The 22,182-nt window shown below is 50.8% G+C and overlaps 1 protein-coding gene across 1 annotated transcript in view; it reads left to right on the forward strand.

The window, feature by feature from the left end:
- The window catches only part of LOC144118419 (protocadherin Fat 4-like), a 270,906-nt gene that overhangs the window by 175,111 nt on the left and 73,613 nt on the right, over positions 1 to 22,182 (forward strand). The window contains exons 12-13 of the mRNA XM_077651364.1: positions 17,361 to 17,534; positions 19,085 to 19,219. Of these exons, the coding sequence (XP_077507490.1) occupies positions 17,361 to 17,534; positions 19,085 to 19,219 (309 nt within the window). The remainder of the gene's footprint in view (positions 1 to 17,360; positions 17,535 to 19,084; positions 19,220 to 22,182) is intronic.

The raw sequence follows: 22,182 nt of genomic DNA on the forward strand, positions 1-22,182 counted from the left end.
GCGACAAAGCGCCGAGCCGAGGCGCCCAATCAAAACGACAATTGTTCTAGGCTTGCGAAATCCAGCGGCGGCGAGGGCCCTTCGCGCGCGCCGCCGCCCCTCGTCTTCCGCAAGGGCATCCTTCGTTAGGCACGCATTGACCCGCTACCGCTCCCTTCTTCTCTTCATGTGTGCCGCGCTAACTCGAGAGAGGGAGGGGGCGAACCCCGAAAGCCGAAGAAGGGCGAAAGATTTGTCTCCGCATAGCGAAGCGGCCATTCATCTTCGTCGTCTTCGGCAGCGCGCGCTCAGAATGCGGCCGCGCTGGCAGCACTCCTTCGTCGTAAATAGTAACAGACACCTCAGATACGCCCGTGAACCGCGTCCCATTGTTTTGGCGTTTCTCTGTTTAATTGCTTGCCGAGGGTCGGGGACGGCGCACTCGCACGCTCGCGAGCGCTGCTCGATAGGGTTGTTGTTCGCGGCCCCGTGTGCAGTACGGCAGCCGAACAAAAGCAGCGCCCGAAGAGTATATACCCCACGGGAGGGGAGCGTGTCAGGTCCTCGGCCTCCTTCGTGGGCGACGATTGTTGCCTCAGCGGCCGGGCGGGAGCTGCCCGCGTGTGTATATACACGGGGCCGGGTCGGCCTCTCGTCATCGGCCGTGGGCGTGCGGGTTGGCTGGGCGCGCGTCGCGCGCGTAAATCCCGGCGCCGCCAGCGAAAGCCGGGCACGTCGATTTTGTTTGCGCTTTGCCACCTTCGGCGCCCCCCTCTCTAGCTCCTTCGCCTGTGCCGCCACTGCTCTTGCGGCCGCTGCTTGCGCCGGCCTGCGCTCGTATAACGCAAGATATACCCGTAAATTACTCCTTTACGACTAACGCGCCCTGTTTTTGTTTATGGCCTCTCTCTCCCTCTCTCTCTCTGTCCATCCTCCCCGTTGGTTGGTGCCGCTTCTGTGCTCGCCCGTCGGCTACGCTGCAGACGGAAGAGAAAAATACTGCCCACGGGTGGTCAATCCCGAGGAAATGGCCCAATAGCTCGCCTCAAGTTGGCAGCTATACAGCCTCCTTAGGCTCTGCGCTTGCTTATATTCTGCGCGCTTTATTTTCTGTACTTCTGTTTCCTCTTATACGCCACGTGCGAACTATACGCGTCTCGAAACTGTTATGGATTTGATGGCTGTTCGCATTGTGCAGAAAAGAAAGAGAGAGAAAAAACAACAACAACAACAAATGGGCTTCTGAAACGAGCGTCGTGCGATGACCAGCAGGGGAGCTTCTTTTATCCACCCCCTCCCCCTCCCTCCCCTTCCGCACCCCCGATTGGCTGTCTCCCTCGTCGTCACTTTTATCTTACGTCTTCTCTTTGCTTTCCCGCTCAGCGGACGAGTCCAAGACGCTCTCCATCTCTCTGAGCGCGGAGAAACCTGTATTGTTTACGTGCGTGTGAGGCGCCCCTGAGCGTCGTGTGTTGCGAAACGGGCACGCGTTTACTGCCGATAAAACACGGATTTCATATCGTCCGCCATGGCGGCTGGTGCGGCGTCGTGTATACCCGCAACGTAGGCCAGCCGCCTTCTGATTCCCATTTTCGCCGTCCTGGCGCGATAAAAAAAAAAAGGAAAGAAGGATGATGCATGTACGAGAACATCAAAGAAAGAAAGCGCACGGACGAAAGTAGCGCAAGAAACCAGAAAGCCCGGAACAACAGGTCTGCGCCGCGCGAAATCCCCCGGAGATGCCCCGGCGTATTTTCAAGCAGCCGACCAGCTACCGGGGCACGGAAGAGCGGCTTCGATATGATTCAGGAGACGGCGCAAAAACCGGCGCCAAACGCACCAAAACGACGCGGTATGGGGCCAGATAGGAGCGGGGGCGAGGGAGAGAGACGCCGACAGTGGGCAGCGAGCCGATTCCGCGCGGGGCTCGTGGAAGCTCTCGCCAGCGTCTTCCCGGCTTCCGTGCAGCGCCCAGTGGTGGCCAAGTACACTGGCAATATGAAATTAGAAATAGGGCTAGAAGAGAGAGAAGAGGAAAACGAGTGCCCACGTCGAAAATGAAGCCACGGGCTCTTCCTGACGACCACCCCCCTCTCCGCCTTCTCGATGCCGCCTTATTTCCCACGCATTTTATCCATGCTCGTTCGTGTCACTTTTGCGTCGCGGTGGGCCACGCGATCGCAGCGTCATGCTTCGCGTGGTCCGCCAGGCAAACGGGCGTGGCAGAACTGCAGCCTACCCGTGGCGAGAGGGTCTGTGGCGCTCGATCAATGCACAGGAAGCGCAAAAGGCCCTCCGCCGCTGGCCCTGCTGGATCTTCCCCGCGGACTTCCTTCCGCCAGGAATGCCGTCACAGCTGCACGATGCGCATGCGGGGCCGGGCCATGCAGCGGTCGAGCCAGGTCCCGCGCAGCGCCCAAGGGATGTCAGCGGCGTCTGACGCTGACAGCGTCACCCGCAGCATCCTCGTCGACGCCGCTCTTGTTGTCCTTCGTTTTCCACCTCGGTCGCCGCCAACGCGGGGCCCCCTTGGTCACACGCGCAGCAAAAGAAAGCTGCTCCTCGTGGCTGGCGTAGCAGAAGAGCAGCCGCCCCCTTTTCCCCCATGGTGATGAGACAAGCGGAGCTGGCGGGGGAAAAAAATGAGGAAAACTAAAGCATACCAATCCGGAGACGCGGCCGATGCGATGCGCTACTGCTCTCTTCATCCTTTCGTCGTACGGAGAAGCCCCGGTATGGCGATGTAGCTACGCCTCTCCCTCACTCTCCCACTCCGACGTACCAGCCGTCACACTAAGGCTGGCTTCTTCGTTTTACTTGGGCGGCACGCGCGCTTCTGGCCTTTTCGCGGAGGATCCGATCTTTCTCCGGCATTCCTGCCTGTCGGCGCAGTTCTGCCATGTCGATGTTTGCGCGCAGTCTTGGCCCCGCGAGCCGTGTTTTGCCTCCCCCCCTCCTCCCCCCCGTGTCTCTCTCACGGTTGTTGCCCTTGCTTTTTTGCCCTGTCGGTGCTAGTTTTCTTAGTGTTGTTTTTCGCTATCTTTTCGGGCCTCGGCAGTGGTCGCCATGGCGCTCTTACCCAGTACGCGAGCAACTACGGTTCCTCTCCCCAGTGTCTTGTTTCTTCTTCCGCTCGCCGTGTTATACGCTCTATTTTGAAGCTGTTTCGTCTCCCAACTATGTCCGCGAATTTATTTCTCTCTTTGGTATAGCGCTGAACTTTTCAACAGAACATGCGACCCGTTATCTGCAGACAACTAGGCCAGGCTAGATGCAGAGGCCGCGTGGTCAGAAGCCCTGAGTTGGAAGATCAGTCTCTGTTGCTGAAAAGGCTCAGCGGAGTAAAAGTGTAATGAAAAAAAAAAAGTCCTTCTTTAGCGCCGTGTTGGTACGACCGTCTTTCTTCACTTGTCTCTTCTTCTACGACAATATCTGCACGACAGAGCTTCTTTACGGTAAACGTTGTTGGAGTAGCAGATGTGGCCGAGAACTCCAACGCTCGATCGCCTTCCGCAGAAGGAGAGTTGCTCAGCTGCGCAAGCCACGAGGGACATATGATGCGGGAATGGGAGCTCTCGGGAATCCATTACCTAGCTGTAGCCTGGTGGGTCTGAAAGCAGAGGGTCCACTTTCGTAAGGTCGCTGAAGACTACATGTGTGGGCGGAATCAGTGGCAGGCAGCAAAGCGGCAGAGTGCAAGCACTGAAAGCAATAAATTGACGCCGGTCTAACGATATCTATAAGCGGGCACGCGCTGGCACATAAGAGCTGCCACACAAGCGCGCTGCAAGAGGAGGCGAGGAAGAGTGAGGATGAGATTGATTGACAGCGCAACCGACTTGAACCTGAGCAAGCTTCGATGACAGCCGAAGATAGCGGAGCCTGGCGTGCTTTAGTCCACGAGGTCGCGAAGAGTAGGGCACGAGTGTGCGGCTAAGCAACATTATAAACGGGAACTATGCTAATCCCCCCAGTGAGGACGGTTCAGCGCAAGCCCGAAACTGTCAAGCTTACTTCGTTTCTCTTTCATATAGAGCAAGGAAGAATGAAGAGCCAGAACAGTTTTTTTTTTCAGCTGGAGTAATGATTTCCTTTTCCAGTAGCCATTCCAATTTTCGTTGTCTAATACAAGGGGGCTTATTAACGCGATAGCGTTAGGCTCCCCGTCTTGAAGAAAATGCGGCGTCGACGTCGTTGTGTTGTGAGCGAGAAATCGGCCAGGATAGGGTGGCCACCACCCTATGGCCAACCTGGGGCATAAAATTCTGCTCCGTCTCGCGCAACCCACCATGGTCGGAAAATAGTCCGGTCACGTGACCTTGTGGCGTCATCACAACCTGCCCAACCGCGGCATGTGGCCGTTGAATTAATGATTCGTTGGGAGAGCGTGCTCTGGAAAAGCAACCTGGGTTTCACAAGCTCTATCGATGTCAGCACCTGCCATCACAGGGCAGTGGCGGATCATTTAACCGATGCACCACTGCGACAGCAGTTGTGTGGGGACTCCCAGGGACCTATGAATATAAAGCCGAGAATGACCATTTCCGCATATACGGGCATTAACCCATCAACGCCATCGTGTCATTGCCTTAAGGCAGAGCTTAAGTGTCTGCTCCATTTTTTTTTTCTCTAAATGGTCTTTTCTCTGTCCATTCGTTTGCTCCTCTACTTTTGGTCGCTACGGCCTGAGATATCAGGGCTGATCACTAGCAGGCAATGAATGTCACTCGCTGGCTTCAACATCGAAGATTGGCGGCCACTATCAAAGAGGCGAAAACCGGGAGCGGTGAAATAATAGTTATAAGATACGGCCCCAGGTGGCGGATCAGGCGAAAGCAGCGTAGGAACGCACACACAAGAACCAGACAGGGCACCGCTGGGCTTATTCGGTGAAATATGAACCAATCCGCACCGCTTTCCATTCTTGCACACTGGATAAGCATCTCACTTCTGTAATATACGGTGCATTTTGTTTACGGACGCTGTCGTAATGACAAAAGTCCATTTCTTTTTCAAATGACTCAAGGCTGTAGGTTGTACTTTAGGGAAGGATCCAGCGTTCTGTGTTTTCTTGGAGGAGTCCAATGACTTTCGTCTGTACGGCAGACACACCATGCATAAATTAACAACGTAGGCTTACGCCTCCCGCTGTTCATTAAAGGCAGCGTGGGAACGTCGGTAACGGACTTTGAGATCTTACTGCCCTTCTCTAAAAATGTTATATACCGCCTAAAGATATCATACTACATAGACAGACCGCGTATTCTTGTAGCAGAGAATTTCTCACGATATCTTGGCTCTTGTTAGAAGTTTTACACCCTATACTGTATACGTCTCCTGTTTAACCCGCAAGGATGAGCAACTTAGAACAAAGGAAAACATCTCTATCCTTTCAATCAGTTGCGCGGCCCTTGTGTCTGGAGGCGGCGCAGGACGCAGATTGGTCTGTAACGGAACAATTATCTTTTGGAATCGCGTCAGACGAGTGCGTCCGCCCGTGAAGAGCGTTCTTTGTCTCTTGCTCGCTGCCTTGTTTCCACCTCGGCCTTGGCGATTCACTAATCATCCCGAGCATCGGCGAGCCCCGGAGCCAGGGGGCTCGGCGGCGCTGGACAAAGCCGTGGCCTCATCAGCTCTGTTCCGGAGCCCTGCGCTTGGCCGGGGGCGCCGCTCCTGCGTCTCTCTTTTATTCCGTGAGCCGGTAATGACACAAGCTCGCTGGCACGCGTGGCCAGCCATACAAAGCGCTCCAGCAAAAGTGGGACATCATTACTGCAGTGACAAGAAGCGTCTCGGAGTTGCAGCTCCGGTCGCCGCTGCTCCTATTTTTTTTCTTCATTTTTTTTCTTCTTGTCTTGCACCCCCGACTGCGGCGGCGGCTGCTTCCGGGACCGGACGGCGGAGCGGACGTTGGCCGAAGAAAGGGAAGGCGACTTGATTGGACGCAGGCAAACCGCAGCGCGTGACGCACGGCGGCTTGCCTCTTTTGCATGTGGGGGTCTGCGAGTCTCCTTCGCTTGCACCTTAATGTTCGCCCTCCGCGCCGGTACCGGTACGCTTCTGCGACTGGAGCTAGGGGTGCTTCTATGCCCTCCGGGTCGACATTAGTCACGTGGTCTTGAAAAGCCCCGCCTCGCTCCGCGTACACGGACGCTTATTCTTCATCTCAGAAGTTGTTTGCAGCACTGTGAAATGTAGAGCTCTCTCACCCAGCCAGGGCCAAGGAAGCCAACAAATAGTCCCTCAAATATTTCAAGACTAGCGTTTCATTCTTCGTTTAAAGTCCGCACGAACACCGAACTGCACAGGTCTGCTGCGAAGTGGTCCGCCCCCACTCGCAAACATGGCGTCCCCTTAGTCGGCCGAGTCTCCTGCGCGCATTAACTGGACACTGGTGCCTTTCCTTCCCAGCGTGGTGCGGAGGAACTCGTTTTGCGGCGCACGCCGTTCTGATTGGCTCAGATCGCCGCAGCCTTCGCAGCGTTGCAAACGACTTGCGAGTTGGGGTATAGTTGTCCTGGGCCCGGAAGCGAGGCTATACGGAGGACACCACATGAGCAGGGATGTTGCTTGGCTAATGGTTACCGCATGCGAGCGTTAATCTCCTCTCCGGGACCAATCGCCGTCTCGTGGGATAGCAGCATGCAGCGCTTACTGCGCAGAAAGCAAGCTCTCAATTGGAACCTGGCTCGAGCAGCTAGTTAAGAGTTTACGGGGGAGCACGACTGTTCGGTGGTCTTCGCTGCGACAAATTACCGTAACGGCGTATTGCTTTTCTTTTTATTCGACAAGACTTCGGATAACTAACGTTGCAACAGGCATCATGCTCAGTCGGCTCCCATTCCCTTTTCGTAATCTTCATTCAATATGCAGAACAAAGGACATGTTCATCTGGTTGTCAAGGTTTGACTCGTTTCAATGGAGATCACAATATAGCATTTACAATATTCGTACCAATGTGCACTACGACTGAGGCATGATTAGAAAAAAAAATTATTTACATATGTACACATGCCAACGTTTTTTTATCATAATCATCATCATCATCATTTTATTTTATAAAACCAATACATCAAAACTTGATTGGACCCATAGCCAGCTCGGCTAGTGAAAGGTCCAAATACATGATATTCACTACAGAAATGGCAGGCATTCAAAATACATGTAAAAAAGACGTGAGATGCTACAATAGCGGCATTGCAAATATGTTAAGCACATACATATTCTGAAAAACAACAAAAATAGGTTTATGAATGTACAAAACCAAGCACAAACGCATTTAGTCCCACAGTTCTGGGCAGACAAGAAAAATGTTTTTCAATAAGGCCGAAAAATTATATTTGAGTTTGATGTCATCGGGAATCTCATTCCAGATCTGGGCACCATTGTACTCTAATAGCCTTTGACCGCAAGTGTTATGACAAGGCGGTAGGTTAAATCTATTATTAGTGGCGGCTCTTGTTTGTCTCAGCGGCGATATAAACAGTCTAAGAGGAATTGGATCATTAGTTCTTATTACTGTGTTTATTATTTGAGCTATCTTTGGTTTGTATGCAACTGATACCGGTAATATTCGCAGTTCTTGAAAGAGTGGTCGGCTAGGGTCAATTGTCTTTGCAAAGGTTATGGTACGAACCGCACGCTTCTGCAAGCGTAAGATTGATTCTAAATATGTTTTATAGGTACCGCCCCATATATCTAGGCAGTAATATAAGTGACTATGGACAAACGCGAAGTACAATATGCGTAAAATTGGTGCACGAAAACATTCCCTCGCCCTTAATAAAATATGACAGCCATAAGCTAATTTAGAGCAAACATTTTTAATTTGCTGCTTCCAATGCATGTGCGATTCAAAGACTACACCCAAGTACTTGGTGTGGGAGACATTAAGCGAATACGTACCGTTTGAGGTTAGAAATAAGTTATCACAGCTAATATTCTTTTTCCTTGAGTCAAATAAAGTATACTTTGTTTTTTCGATGTTAAGTGTGAGCCGATTGTTTACGAACCACTGGGAAATTTTACTAAGTTCCTCGTTAATTTTGCCCTCCAGATTTTCTAATGTATCTCTTGTAACAAAATAGCCCAGTGTCATCAGCGTATATAACAGCTTCAGAATAGTTGAGAAACAATGGAAAGTCATTGATGTAACAGAAAAAAAGGAGAGGCCCGAGTACAGAGCCCTGCGGCACGCCAAGTGTGATTTTTTGAGGAGCGGAGATATAGTATCTGCTAACAACGCATTGCTCTCGACTAGGAAAGTAACTTTTGATTAAATCATAAATTTTCCCCCTTAAACCACAAGTCTTCATTTTCTGTAGTAATATCGAATGGTCAACCGTGTCAAAGACTTTTGATATGTTAAGTAAACAACTACGGCCAGTTTGTTGCTATGTAATGCGGTGTTTATCAGCTGTGTAAGGACCAGAACTGCCCCAGGAAGTGGATCTTTGGGGTCGGAAGCCGTGCTTATTTGGACAGAGGACATTGTACTTGGTTAAAAAGCTCTATATTCACTTGCAGAGCACCTTTTCGAATACTGTATTAATTACACTTAATACTGAAAGTGGCCTATAGTTTGATAGAATTGACCGCTCACCACCTTTAAAGACAGGCGTGACCGGAGCGGCTTTGAGCTCACCAGGATACACTCCACTTCTCAGGGAATTATTAAAGTATACATTATACAAGTATACATGACGCTAAGCATGTAAGGCGAGCCAATTAAAGAGGTACCATAACCGTCTTTGAGCAAGTAACAGGTATTGCTTGCGGGCGGTGTAAATCGGGATAGCAATAAATCCAGCGTCGTCACTGTTGCTAAAGCCTGCTGGTTTCCACTCTGGACACTTTAGGCTTTCCTTGTGAACGCGCTTTGTGAGGCGGGTTATGATGCGTAAGTTCTGCCTGACCATCTGTTTTTTCATGTGTAATGGATGAAACACAAGTGGTGTCGAGTTGTTCAAGCTACGTGTATCTTTTAATTGATCTTATTAATGAATGCAGTTCTAAAGTAAGTGTAATAGGAACACTAACGTGCAGGCCAACACTTTCTGCTGCTGCGGGTATATCGTAGAGGATAAAAAAAGAATTAGTAACGAGAAAAACAAAGGCGTAGTAACGGACACACTCTCGGTGGACACCTCAATCGCGCATTGAGGGAATGGTTGAAAGTGGGAGTGGAGGATGGCGGTGGTGAAAAAAAAAAATGACTGGCGGTTTGAAAGATTTAAGAAGTTGGTGCTGATGTATCTCTAACCCTGTGATTCAGCTTTCATTCGAACTCTGGGTTGCTTGTTGACAGCTGCATGAAAACAGAGGCCGTGCTACACGGACGAAACAGCTTGTTGCACACGGATCAATGCTGACTTCCGGCCTTATGGCGCCCTGCTTACATCGCTGAGACTTGTCAGCGGCTTGTGGAGCTGTGATGCGGACAGCGCTTTATTGGCAACCGCTTTGTCTTTCGTGCGCGCTTCTGTTTGCCGAGTTTAGTTATCAGTCTCAATTTCTTATCGTAACGTAACCAGCTGCTAAACTTTTTTTTTTTTCATCACAGTGCTGCTTTCTTTTTTAGCATACTGTCGTTTACCCTGCGCTGATAATCCAGAAATGTACGAAACTCTTCGCAGCGCTGTCACTCGTCGGAGGTTTCTCCGAGCTTTTTGTTTCGGCTGCGTCGCCGCACAGAAAACGGGAAGCTGGATGCGCGTAGCGAGAACCTCATTTTGGCTTCCGTGCGCGAACTGTGTACACACCAGCCCCGTATTCCGGCCGTTCGGGAGCAGTGACCGCGAGTGAAAGAAAAAGGGGCCGCCCGTGCCTCTGTACCCCGGATCCAGATTATCTCTCGGGCCGAAACGCTGGACGGAAGACGACGGAACTCGGCCGGAACAAGTCGATTCGGACGGCGGGCGTCATTGTTCGTCCACGTGGGCCCGTAACTACCAGAAAACTCCAGCGCCACGCCGTCAGCCTTCTAGAAGAGAGAGAAAGCAACGCTCGACACAGAGAGACCCGAAAAAGAAGACCGGAAAGAAAGAAAGAGAGAAAGAGCGGAACGGGCACTGCGGAGGAACTATATAACATAATGAGTTGGCGGCCATCTCCCCGGCCCGCTGCCGCCACCGTTAGCGTAGGCCGTCTCATCGCAGCCGTGCGATCAGAAATCGGTCTCAATGAATTACAGCAAAGCGAGAGGCGGAGAGAGAGAGAGAACGAAAGGAGAGAGAGGGCGAGAGGCAGAACGAAGGCTGCTAGATGGCTGCGGCAAATATCGGGTCGGGGCGCCGGCAGACGGCATTGAAAGGCCGGAACAAGGCCATTGCGCACAGCCTGCCTCCACTGTACGCACTATATAAAAGACGCCAAGGGAAGGCGAGCAGCGGCAGAAGAAAGAGCAAGTGCAGAAAAATGAAAAGAACGCGTCTTTCTCTCTTCCCTGTACGTGATGTGAGCAAAAAAGTGACTCGACCAAGAAGACAATGGTCGAGGACAAGAGGACCGGGCCAGGAAAGCATGGAAGGAAGGAACGGGTGAAAGAGCGAAAAAAATAATGAGGGTGAGGCGGGTTGCCGAGGGACTCTAGGAGGAACAGGAAAAAGTTCTCTCCGGAGCACGGCGCTGTTTTCCGAGAAGAAGAGGAAGAAGACTGCGGCCGGCCCCCCAGCGTGATCGACAGAGACAGACGACGCTGTTCCCGAAGAACACGGCGGCCAGAGTCAACACGACCGCTCCGCCGTGGCCTGGGCGAAGTATTTTCCTCGGGGCGGCTGCCTATACGCAGTCGGGACGGGCGCGATAATGCGCCCACCGACTGCTTTGCTGAACTTTTGGACCCTTCCTCCCTTCTTTTACGCTCTCGTTCTTTTGGTGTCTGTCTCTGGGCCAAGTGAGAAGGCCGCTTCTTTGCGCGCTTATTCCTCCTCCGCGACGGGCGACACGAGCCTATCGTAGTTTAATCTAGGACCTTTCCGCTGCTTCGAGGAGCCGCGTGTCGGGAGAGCCGAACTGACAGGAGCGAAGGGCCGACGGGATCCGTCCCGCGGCCGCCGGGACAGGCAGCTCACGGCTCTCCGCTTTGGCGGGAAATAATTGGGAATGGTGCGTAAATAGAAGGCCCGGATCGCTTGGGGAACAAAAATAATTTCGTTTCCGCGTGTGGCTTCCTGGTTCCTCACGCCTTGCTTTCGCTTCACTCCGGCCCGCGCATATCAGTTTTTTTTTTTTTTCAGGGAAGCTATTGACGCCTTCTTTTTTTTTTTCTGGATGGCAGCGTTCGTTCTGCTTCATTGGTATATTCCATAAACAACGGCAGATATAGAGCAAGAAGTGCGGGTTTATTCTCAGCACAAAGGTCACGAAGAAGATTGGAAACAAGTCCTTTTTGTCGAATCGGTCAGCGGACTGATACTGTCGTCCGATCCCTCGTTCGAATTTGTGGTGATCATGTGCGCGCCGCCCATACCACGCAACTTAGCGCGTTCGAGCGCTTGCGATTGTGCCAGGTTGAATTGATTGTGTTACCCTTGTACGGCGATTGCGTGCGCTGCGAACAGTTGTCTCACCTTTACGCGATCTCCCCCCCCCCCCTTCCCCCCGCCCTTGCGCACGCAGCATATCTAAGCCTGGCGAAAAAAAAAAAATAATTCCATTCCACGTCTCGACTGCTACCTCTGCGCACTGTCGCGAGTTTGACTGAAGACCGCGATTTCGTGCAGTGACGATGACGGCTGCAGCCACTGGTCCACGAAGTTCGCAACGCCCACTTTAAGCGACCTATCCGCGGCAGTGTGTGGGTCGCGCACAATCCAAAGCCGAGAGGGAAGCAGCAGCATCGAAAATGCAGAAGCCTTGGCTGGACTGTGTACTGTTCGCGGGAGAGGCCCACAGGGACGGCGAGAGGACAAGCGAAACAAAGAGTCAAAGAGTTTATTCAGGCAACGTGTGGTACAGTTGCCTAGGGCGCAGACCAAAAGGCAAATGGATGCCTGACAGAGTATGCGCCCTTCTTGCTCCCATTCGAGAGCACACGACATTCAGCGCATAACACAAACACTGAACGAGGAAATACAGAGTGCATTGGTTAACATTGAAACTGGAGTTTTTCATATTGAACATTTATGTACAATAGTTGGACAAATACTGTGAGAAACAACAGAATAAAAACAGAGTGGTCATGCCTGCACTGACAACAGATACATATTGATGCTATTCTCAACAAGTCCAGAGAAACGGCAAAAACGGAGCGAGCGGCAACGGGCCATTCGGCGACTGGGTCTTATAGCCGCGCCCGCTCCCTACGATGACTGGACCAAACGGCGTCACGGGAGCTGCGCTCGAGGCGCCTCCTTCGGCTGCGGCCTGGATCGGGCTGACTGAAAAGGCCGCTGCGCGCGCCGCAGTCGTTCGCCCGCGTTCTTCCCCTGGCCGCGATAACCAGCGCGCGGAGTGTCCAACGCGTATGCTTACACCACCCGATGCAAAGAAAGATGGAGGCAGATGAACCGTCGACGGCATTCAGGTGTGGCTGGGTCTTGTGGAAGCGACATGCGAGGCGCTTTCCCTGCAGGCGGGCCGCGGTATGTCAATGGGCACAGCGGAGAGACTACAGGTGTATCGAACCCTCTGCATGCTCGCTCGCGCATGCACCGGAGGGCTCACTCGAGCGTCCTCAATATATAACGAGGAAACACGCCAGGGCAGGCCTATGTGCATGCTCGGCGTCTTTCATGTTAGGAGTGAGTGGAACTTCGTATTGTTTAGAAGGAATATGCCACAGGTACACGTAACACGCCTCATTTCTGCGCCTGAATCGAGTGATCTTTGCAGAGAAAGTATGGACATCGATGCGATGAATATACTGTGCCGCAACACGCAGCATCTTAAAGGTAACTAGCCCACCGTCGGGTTGTTTGTGAGGCCGATGTAGTACATTGCGAATGCTGAGAGCCAGTGACAGGGTGGCATTCACCGGACTGGCAAGAGCACGCTTCTTTTCTCCACTTTCCTTCACGTGTTCGGCGCTTTCTCGCAGAGTAGCCACCTTCAGCCACTGGCTGCGTCAAACAGTGCCGCAGAAACGAAGCTGAAGAAGAGAGGCCCAAATGGCGCAGGCTGTAGCGCTATATGTTAGAGGCCACGTATGTTGGAAGGCAAGGAGCTACAGTGAAGTCGTGCATTTATTTTAATCGCCTTGTCAGAACCAAGGTTCGACCCCCCCCCCCCCCTCCCCACCCCAACTTTTTTTTTTATATATAGAGCGGTAATGACGCATTTGTACAGGGTGTTATCACTGGCAGCACACCTCTGCTGGAAACTGTCGCCTAAAGGCTATTTCACGTGCGAGCGAAAACGCTCGCGATTTCTGTCGCCACAACACAAAGACCTGTTTCCAGTGGTGGCGGCGGCGGTTAGGGTGGCCAGTGCGACGAGGTTCCAGGTTGAAAATTCGTCGCCGCGTGTGAAACAGCCTTTAGTCTTAGCATTTCATAGGGCTGTAAACCTACCTTGTTGTAATCCCCTATCAAGGACCCGCACCCCGAAAGTATAGATAGACGCGCACTAGCATATTGCGTACTTGCGCGTGTGGGCCTCAAGTGAATGCATTGCACTTATGCTTGCACTGCGCGAAAGCCATGCATTAGACCCTGCCTCTGCTACTTTGTACGGTCCCTTCCGTCTTCACTCCGCTCATCCTTGCGCAGCCTGTGAAAAGGCTTCGGGTATATACGTGGGATGCACCCATATATATAAACTCTGACGCGATGAACTCTGAAGAAAAAAGAAAAAAATTAACTAGGGCCCCAATAAGAGTTTCACTTCGAGAAAGTTGAGCAACGCAAGCCTTTCTGGACTAATCTTTTTTTGTCCTCCTCTCTTCTTCCGGCTCTCGTTTCTGACACGGTCCGATGCAGCCGCGCACAGCAGCGAAATTAGCGAACCCTCTCCGCGTCACGAACGCTGCCCCGCGCGTCTCCTTCGCCGGGGCTCGTCGATGTGACAAGCCTTGGGGCCTGGAAGCCGGCCCGTTTCCTCGCGCCCAATCCCCGCTCCACTGCGTTCGCTACATGGGCGCCGCGCGTCCGCCCAACTGGCGCGCGGTACGTTCGCCCTGCCTTTTCTTTCTTCGTTCCATTCTTCGTATTCTCTTCCGCGAGCACGCTGACAGGGCCCCCCCCTCTGTGCTGGCGGAGGAGCGACAAGGGGGTGCGGAGAGAGGCCTTCTTCCAATTTTGCTCGAGCACGCGACAGGCTTCTCATATTTGCTCGCGCCACTGGAAGGCGCCCGAGCCTTCTCCGGCCTGTCCCTGTCTCGAGTTTTGTGCCAGTACCCGGCGCTCCTGGCTGCTTTCTTTTCGCTTCGCAGCACCGCGTTTCCCTTTCCATCTTCGCAGCGCTGTGTTCTTCTCTGGTGGCTGCGCGCGTAACGGGAACCCTAGCTCTGTTTACATGACATGTGTGCGCGCGCATGTAGATATCTAACTGTTGCCTCACTCTCCTGCGAGCTTATTCCATGCCCAGCGCCTTCTGATCGCGCAGCTTTGCTCCCGGCTTGAGCGAAGTACCTAAGCAGAGCGCGCACACCGTGGAGGCTGGATTGCGAAGTTTGCCGTCCCCTTCTCCCCGCGTCCGTGCATCGTATTTTACTGGTATTTTAAGAGCAGTCGGTAAGAAAAATTTAATTAGCGTCGCGAGGGGCCGTAAGTCGAGTAAATATCGCGCTCCTCTCTCTGTATGACCGTCTCCTCTAGCCCCGCCTTCCCTTCCTTGCTGTCTCCAGTATTATAATACCTTCGTTCTTGCCATTGCTTTTGGCAGGCGTCGGTGCTTTCCTCTTTGCTTGAGATTTCTCTCTCCCTCGAGTGCACTTTCTTTTTTTTTTTCAGGGTAATTGTCTGTCTCTTTTATTTCCCTCTTCGTTTTTGCGCGAAGCTTACACCGGCACAGTCCGCGTTGTTGTCCGGCGTCTGCGCCCGTCCGGACGTGACTCGAGCCTGCATGGTTGATTAGCGTCTTTCCTCGCGTGTCGCTCGGGCAGGCTTGCTGATTCCATGCTTCGCATGAGCGCCAGCAGCAAAGGTTAGAGAGAGACAGAAAAAAAGAGAGAAAACAAAGTTACGCGCAACTGTCGCAGCTGCTTTCGAGCGAGGCACGAGCGAACTTTCGCGCGCCGGCCGCGGCTTTGCATTTTTCGCGACTACCTAGCTCAGTTGTGCCGCCGCGGTGACCGGAACTCTTCGCCTGAATTTTTTTGTGTATTTTTGTGATTCTTCTCGCCTGAGAAACATTTTGGGAGAGTTTTGAACAATATCTGCACAGGGCTGGAGGTGATGCATGAAGGTATGTGCATAGAGTAAACATTCGGTGAAACGAAATCGCCTTCTTGCTTATTATTGCCTCCTTCCGCGTTTTAAGCGGTCATGATCACAATGGCTTTATGTCATTCATTTCATTTCATTTTTATTTTCTCCAAGGCCCTTCTTCAGGGGCATTACAGAAGGTGTGGGTGCAATGTTTTGCATGCCATACTTAGCAGTCATGGGCTATAATGATAATAGATAACTGTTGGCTCTGCGCACGAAATTGGCGCGCAGAGCCTCAATTCAATTGCTCAGACTACGCGAGCGGCGCATTGGGAATTGCGTGCCAGAGAAATAGCGTAAAAGTGAAGGATAGACACGCGTGCAGCGCTTGACTTTTCACTATGACGAAGCCTATGTTAAGGGCTAGCCTTCACGCAATGGTTGTACTGTGTCTCTTGAGCTGAGCGGACGACTTCAGTTGAGTTTCAACTGGACATCACGTGAGGCACGGCTCACCTGCTGCATGTTCGCACTTTTGTTGCTGCCCCTTCGTTTTTTTTCGGCAGTTTGAGACTCTCGAGCAAAATGATACCGGGAACTGTGGAAGAAAAAAAAATAGTCGTGTAAGAGCCAAATTTGGGTGTGGCAGGCAAAGGCGTTCAAGATGACTTCTGCATATATTGCTCTTTCTTTTTCTTTCTTCATATTTCGCAAGCGTTCTCCAAGTTGCTTATCACTTAAGCTTTGTCATTCCAACATTAAGTATTCTGTGACGTTCTCGTTCCGTTCAGAACCGGCTGTCACGTTTCGCAAATGTTTCCTTTTTTTTGCCAAACTGCCACCTGCATCTGATTGTTCTTGTGTACAGTCATGAAATTTATGAGCGTGAACTCTCGATGCGCGGCGGCCGCTTTCGGTAGCAAATTGGAAAGGGAGGCGCATTCCTCCGTTTGCCAGAAGCAGGCAAGGCTGCAGAACCCTTTCCATCACGTTGTGAAAAGCAGCCGCCGCGTGTCGCCACAAGCAGGGTTTGAGGCTATCTGCCACGGGCTCCTCTGTTAACGCTCATTAATTTTATGAGTGTAGAGTTTGCTTTGCTATAACTCGGGTGTAATAGACTTGGGCAGCACAGACAGCTTCTACAACTGCATGCTTGGGCGCCTGGCAAAGCAAAGCGAGGCTGGTGAGATGGCTGCGTTGCTCGGCACTTGCTAAAAATTGGAATTTAAAAGCACAGCCTGTTAAACAGGCCCAGTGCCTGCCCTGTAAGAACTGGTTTTGTCGCATTTGCATATATTCGCTGCAACCAAAAGAAACGTCAGCATGTAGTACGTAAAAACACGCAAAGAAGTGAACGCTGTGCGCGAGCTTCAGAAAAGTAAGCTGCTTGAGCGTCACGGCTGTGGAACCGATAAAGACTGCGCTATTGTTCTACAACAGCAGCAGTGATTACGACGGGGCTTCAAAATCAGCCAACGTAACCTGCTGAGAACTAACAGTGCTTTGTCATTGAAAAGCTCCCATTAGGCAATCGGACTATCACTGCCATCAGTGTTGAGTGGTACGTGCTTCGAGTGCTCTTTGCTGCTATCTTTTGTTGTAGAAGCCACTGATGTGCAGGCAAGGCACACTATTCTTCTCGAACCATTACGGTGCATTTTATGTTCTCGCAGGTACACGAAAATGTCCATGGTGCAGTGACTAATAAAAACAGTTGTAACCGGTGCAGCACGGAAGAGAGGAAGATTATGCTCGCAAATAACATGGCAGTGAGGCTGAAAGCTCAGGGGCACATTATACGTGTTAGTTGACGTCTTTCAGCCACGTTCGAAGCTCTCTCTCGCTCCCTGTACGAGATGTGTTCTTTCGCCTCTTGATACCGCGCAATTCGGGTTAGTGCGTTTGTAAGGACCGCATGGAAAGGCGTGAACTCGACACGCCGTGACACCTTTTTCATGGGGCGTCGCATATCAGCGCTTTCCCGAATTAGTTTGCCGCGCGAAGTATGCGCACACAGGCCACCGGCGTCCTTCTCGCCGTCAACTGTCCCGTCGTCCTTTTCTCTGCCCGCAGGCGACGCAGATGGACAACTCGCTGCGCTACGCCCTGACCAAGGTCGAAGTGTTGGTGACCGACATCAACGACAACGTCCCTGTGTTCGACTACGACATGTACAATATCACCGTGATGGAGAACCTGCCGCCCGGCTTCACCGTCGTCCAGGTGCACGCCGTGGACAAGGACTCGGTGAGTGGGCGACGTCTGCCGTCGGCCCTCCGAGCCGAAATAACGCAGCAACGGGATGCGCCATCCGCCGCGCACCTACATACTATACTATTTACCCGCGTGCGCAGCAGCCAGCTTCGATGTACCACGTATACGGTGTGCACTGTTTTAACACGTGTGCGTCGGTTTCTTATGGTCGGAATAGCCGCGCATAGTTGACGACGTCATCGTAGCTAAGAGCTCTAAGCAGTCGCGCTCCAGAAGTGGCCCCTGTGAAAATAAAGCTCTCCCCGAAGGGCTAATGGCTGCAGGGACAGAGAGATGGGCAAGTTGGATCTCGTGCATGATTAAAGGTAAGGCCTGGAGTTTACGGAAAGGCGAGAGGAGAGGGCAGGAACCCAGCGTGTACCGGGCTCTCTTCTCGTGAAGTCTGCGCATTACCTTTAAATATGTAAGAGAGAGAGAGAGAGTACTCATTCGCCTGCCGTGAGAAGATCGAGGCGGTAACTAACAAACAGGAAATCGCTGGAATGAGAGGAGAGCATGCGATAATTTACGAAGCAGTGACTCTAAAGCTGTTGCATACAGACTTTAATATAAGTTCGTTTCCAATAGTACAAATGCACTTCTGAGAATTGAGCAAGGTTCAAACATACCAAGGGTCGAAGCGGTATACTCATCTGTCTCGAAATGTCGGTCTTCTTTCACTTGAACTGTAGGGTTGACGTAAGACGCGGAAGTTTCACGTTGCGTTTTTCCCGCTCAGGATAAACGGTGCTTACTACGCGCTATATTAGGGACTTCACCCTGTATCCCGAATCATCATTTTTTAGTTGCATTCCACTGTATTTATTTATTTATTTATTTATTTATTTATTTATTTATTTATTTATTTCATAATACTGCAGGCCAATAGACTGGCCCATGCAGGAGGGGCTATACAAGGCATTGAAAATGACAAATACTAAGAAAATGTATGGGGTTACAAACAATGAGCAGGAAAATGAACTGTGACAGACAAATGCAGGTTGGAATACTTATCGCAGCATGCTATCAGCCACGCAAAGATAGTGTTGTCAGCGACCAAGGTTATGGTAACATGCGTTCGCCGTAACCTTGGTCCACCTGACCACAGTTCACAGAAATCGAACCGCGCCTAAAGATCACGCCTGAAGCACGAACATACCCAAAAATTCTGGACAAACGCATTTTTGAACAGGAAACCATTTATAAACGTAATTTTTTTCATATAAGATTTCACTATAACAATTAACACATCTATAGATCACCCGACGACAATCTTGAATTTTTTTTTCTATTAACGTTTCTGCTATTGCCAAAACCGTTCCCCATTTATTTTTTATGGGGCTCTTAACTGTTCGATGCGACCGATGGAAACACTTTAAAAGAAAGATTTTTCTAAATACGAGAAGAATGGACCATTACCTTCTTCATATTATCATAAAAGTATCTTATAATTTTTTCAATTTTCAAAAATTTTTCCCTGAAATTGCTAGACATGGAGCGCGTTTGGCGAGGCGATTGCTTATTTCGAGTTTCTTGTTGTGCAGGGTGACAACGCCGACTTCCTCTACCACTTGGTCGACGAAACGGGCGGCTTTTCGATCGACGAGAAGGAAGGCTGGATCCGGGTTCGGGACCCGTCCAAGCTCGACCGGGAGAAGGTTGACAAGCTGACCATGAGGGTGAGTCTGGCACTGCCGGTGTATGCGCATGTCAGCGTGCATGTTGCACACGCGAGACCTGCGCGCATCGTAGGGGCTGCACAGCCCCCCCTGGGGCGCGTGCTTCGCTGCCGTGTCAATACGTCCGTCGGTTTCTCCCGTTGTTTCCCGCAGTTTGAAAACTGCGCTGCCTACAACTAGGCCACATTAATACGCCGTTTCCCATAGTTTATCTTCCTCGTTGGAAGAGCACTGTGACTATTAACGCACGCACTACGAGTTATCACAAAAGGAAAGAGAAAGCCGTGATGCTGATACTATGAGCTAAACAGTCAGATATACCGGTCGTCTGAAGTTATTCAATGCAGATTTTTTTTTTTTAAAAGGCGCGAAAGATATTTCACGGCAGTCTCTGCACGTTGTCTGTATACGACAGTGCAGACATTATTTACGTGACAGAATACAAAAAAAAAAAAACGAGTAATTATGGAACATTAACGTATAAACTTACCTATTTTTGATATTACGGTACATGAATAAACCGCCAAGTTGAAGCATGTCAGAAACGAGAGCGAGCCCAGTGCCTAAAATTCCAGAACCGTCATATGTGTTTAGTGATAATGAATGTGAAAAGTATTTTGCTCTTAAAGCTGGTTTTCCCACTTTACGCTCCAATAAAGTGGCGTCGCTTGATTGAAATACAGGCACAGGTTACGTCTTCCATGATGTAGAACATGTTGACTTGATTCCCGTGACGATACCATGCGCACAGACACCATTTTAGCAATGTACAAGGCGGTGAAGCCAACTGGGCGTCCTATCAGTAGGGTATATTCAAAATTCGGTATTTCGAACCACGATGCCAATTCATAAATTTTTTAAGCCGGGCTCGCCGTGGACGCTGAAGGCCTTCAATTTCGACATAGAATGTTGTACCCTAAAATAAATTATTAAAAAAGTGATTAGATACTATTACTTAATTTTCAGTCTTTTTATTGGACTCTTTCGCGCAGATAATATCTGCCTTGCCTTAAAATCCACCTGCAGAGATCGTACCGTTAAATACTCTATAGCTTTTTGAAGAAAATCCGTATTGAATAATTTGAAACACCCCGTATAACTGTTGGACGACAGTGGCGTCAAATTGGCAAGTGTTGAATGAAAAACTGGCTGTTATCTGCCTACCCTGGAATGCGAACATTGACACCACAAAGAGGACATTAAGAAGAGAAAAAAATTAGCAGTAAACTGAGAAAGCGCACGAGCAGAAGCGGCGCAGAACAAACGCGCAGTCCATTGTGCGTTCACCACTGCTGTCATGTTAGTCCACTGAACGAAAATCGGCCAGTGAACAGCGCGCAGTGCCCATTGATCGGCCACTAAGAATGAACTAAATTATGCGACCACCAGCTGAAGCTGAATACGCGACCGAGCCTAAAACAATGCTCTCCGCTATCTCCTGGGCTCTCAGGAAGAACATATGGCGCTAACTAAGGACCTGTGTAAAGCATGCGTTCTGTTAGAAAGCGCTTCTTTCAGCTTGCGCTGATTGCCCCTGAGGGGGTGACAAAAACGTGACAGCGTGCTTTAGCAGCATGGCGCCGCAACATTCTCCAACACAGAGCGAAGTTGTAGCCCGGACGTCAAATTACGGCAAATCACGGCTCTAAAAGAACCATTTCGAAATGGGAAGACTCGTACACCATTCCCAGATTATTGCAACACTACTTCTGCCCACATGGAGCAAAGAGAGATGGCCGCAAGTTTCGCGGAAACGACTTGTATACGATTGCCACATTGTTACGCAATACGAAACATCTGGGCTGTATATAGCCGTTTCGCCCTGCCCATTCGGGAGGATTGTGCGGCGTTACGAGCCAATTCGGTCTGCCTTCTCATGATAGCGGTGTGTTGCATGCCCTTAATACTTGACATGCCGCCCACGGCTTTTACATTTTTTTTTCTTGTCGTCTTGCCGCGCGACAGCCAGAGCTCTGGCTTACATTTTTTTTCGCTTACAAAGCAAGAAAAGAAGGAGTAAAACAACGCAAAAAAGAGAGAAAGACTGCAGTGATTTCCAACGAAAAAAAAAATGCCAATAAGACCGCACGTGTCTTTGTTCGTCTCTGTTCGGCCATCTTTCTATTCCCGGTGAAGAGAAAAATATAAAGTTCGATTAGCACCACTGCTACGAACCTTGTTGCTGCGTGAAGAAACTCGTGGGGTGGAACTGTTGTGTGCAGCAAACAACGGGAAAATGAAGAAAAAAAAACTGTTTTTCTGCCCACTTCCCCCTCTTACGTTTTGCTCAGTTCGAAGAGAGCGAAAGAAAGGGAGGGCGCGACAAAAGAGCCTTCGCGGAATGTGTAGGCGAAGCGCGTGCGGTACTCTTCAGGGGAGGCTCTATTGAGTGGTCCCCACCGAGAAATTTTCACGCGCTGGGGAAATTGGCCTTTCGGCGATGAGCTCGCGTTCCCTCGTTGGGACACAGAGAGAAAGACACAGAGACAGATGGAGAGAAGAGGCCAAAAAAAAAAAAAGAAGATAGCAACCAAAGTATACTGCAACGGCACACTGGCGAGAAATGAAGGGTGTAAGAAATGCCGCTGGCATTTTTCGTCCGTCTTCCTCAGCGCTACTTTGCATTTGGCCCAAGACTTGAAAAATGGTCACCCGTTCCACTCGGGCAAGAGCTCTCTGCCTCCTACGCGTCTCTCTTTGTTTTCGCCAGGATACACATTCTTCGTCATCTCTCTCAGTTCATATTTTCCTCGAGCGCAAAATGCCGAGGTCAGGCGTCCCGCGCGCGAGCCCGATGCGCCCACGCGCTGGCGCTTTCCGCGGACTGCTCCAAAGCGGTCAACTTGAAGAGCGTGCGGGCAGAGGCAGTGCCCGCCGCAAACGAATAGCAAAAGCGCGCGCTCGCAATATGGGGCGGGCTCATGGAACAAATAGGCGTCAAGTATGACGGTGCCACAGTTTCG

Source organism: Amblyomma americanum, chromosome 1 (genome assembly GCF_052857255.1).
Source record: "Amblyomma americanum isolate KBUSLIRL-KWMA chromosome 1, ASM5285725v1, whole genome shotgun sequence".
Taxonomy (NCBI): domain Eukaryota; kingdom Metazoa; phylum Arthropoda; class Arachnida; order Ixodida; family Ixodidae; genus Amblyomma; species Amblyomma americanum.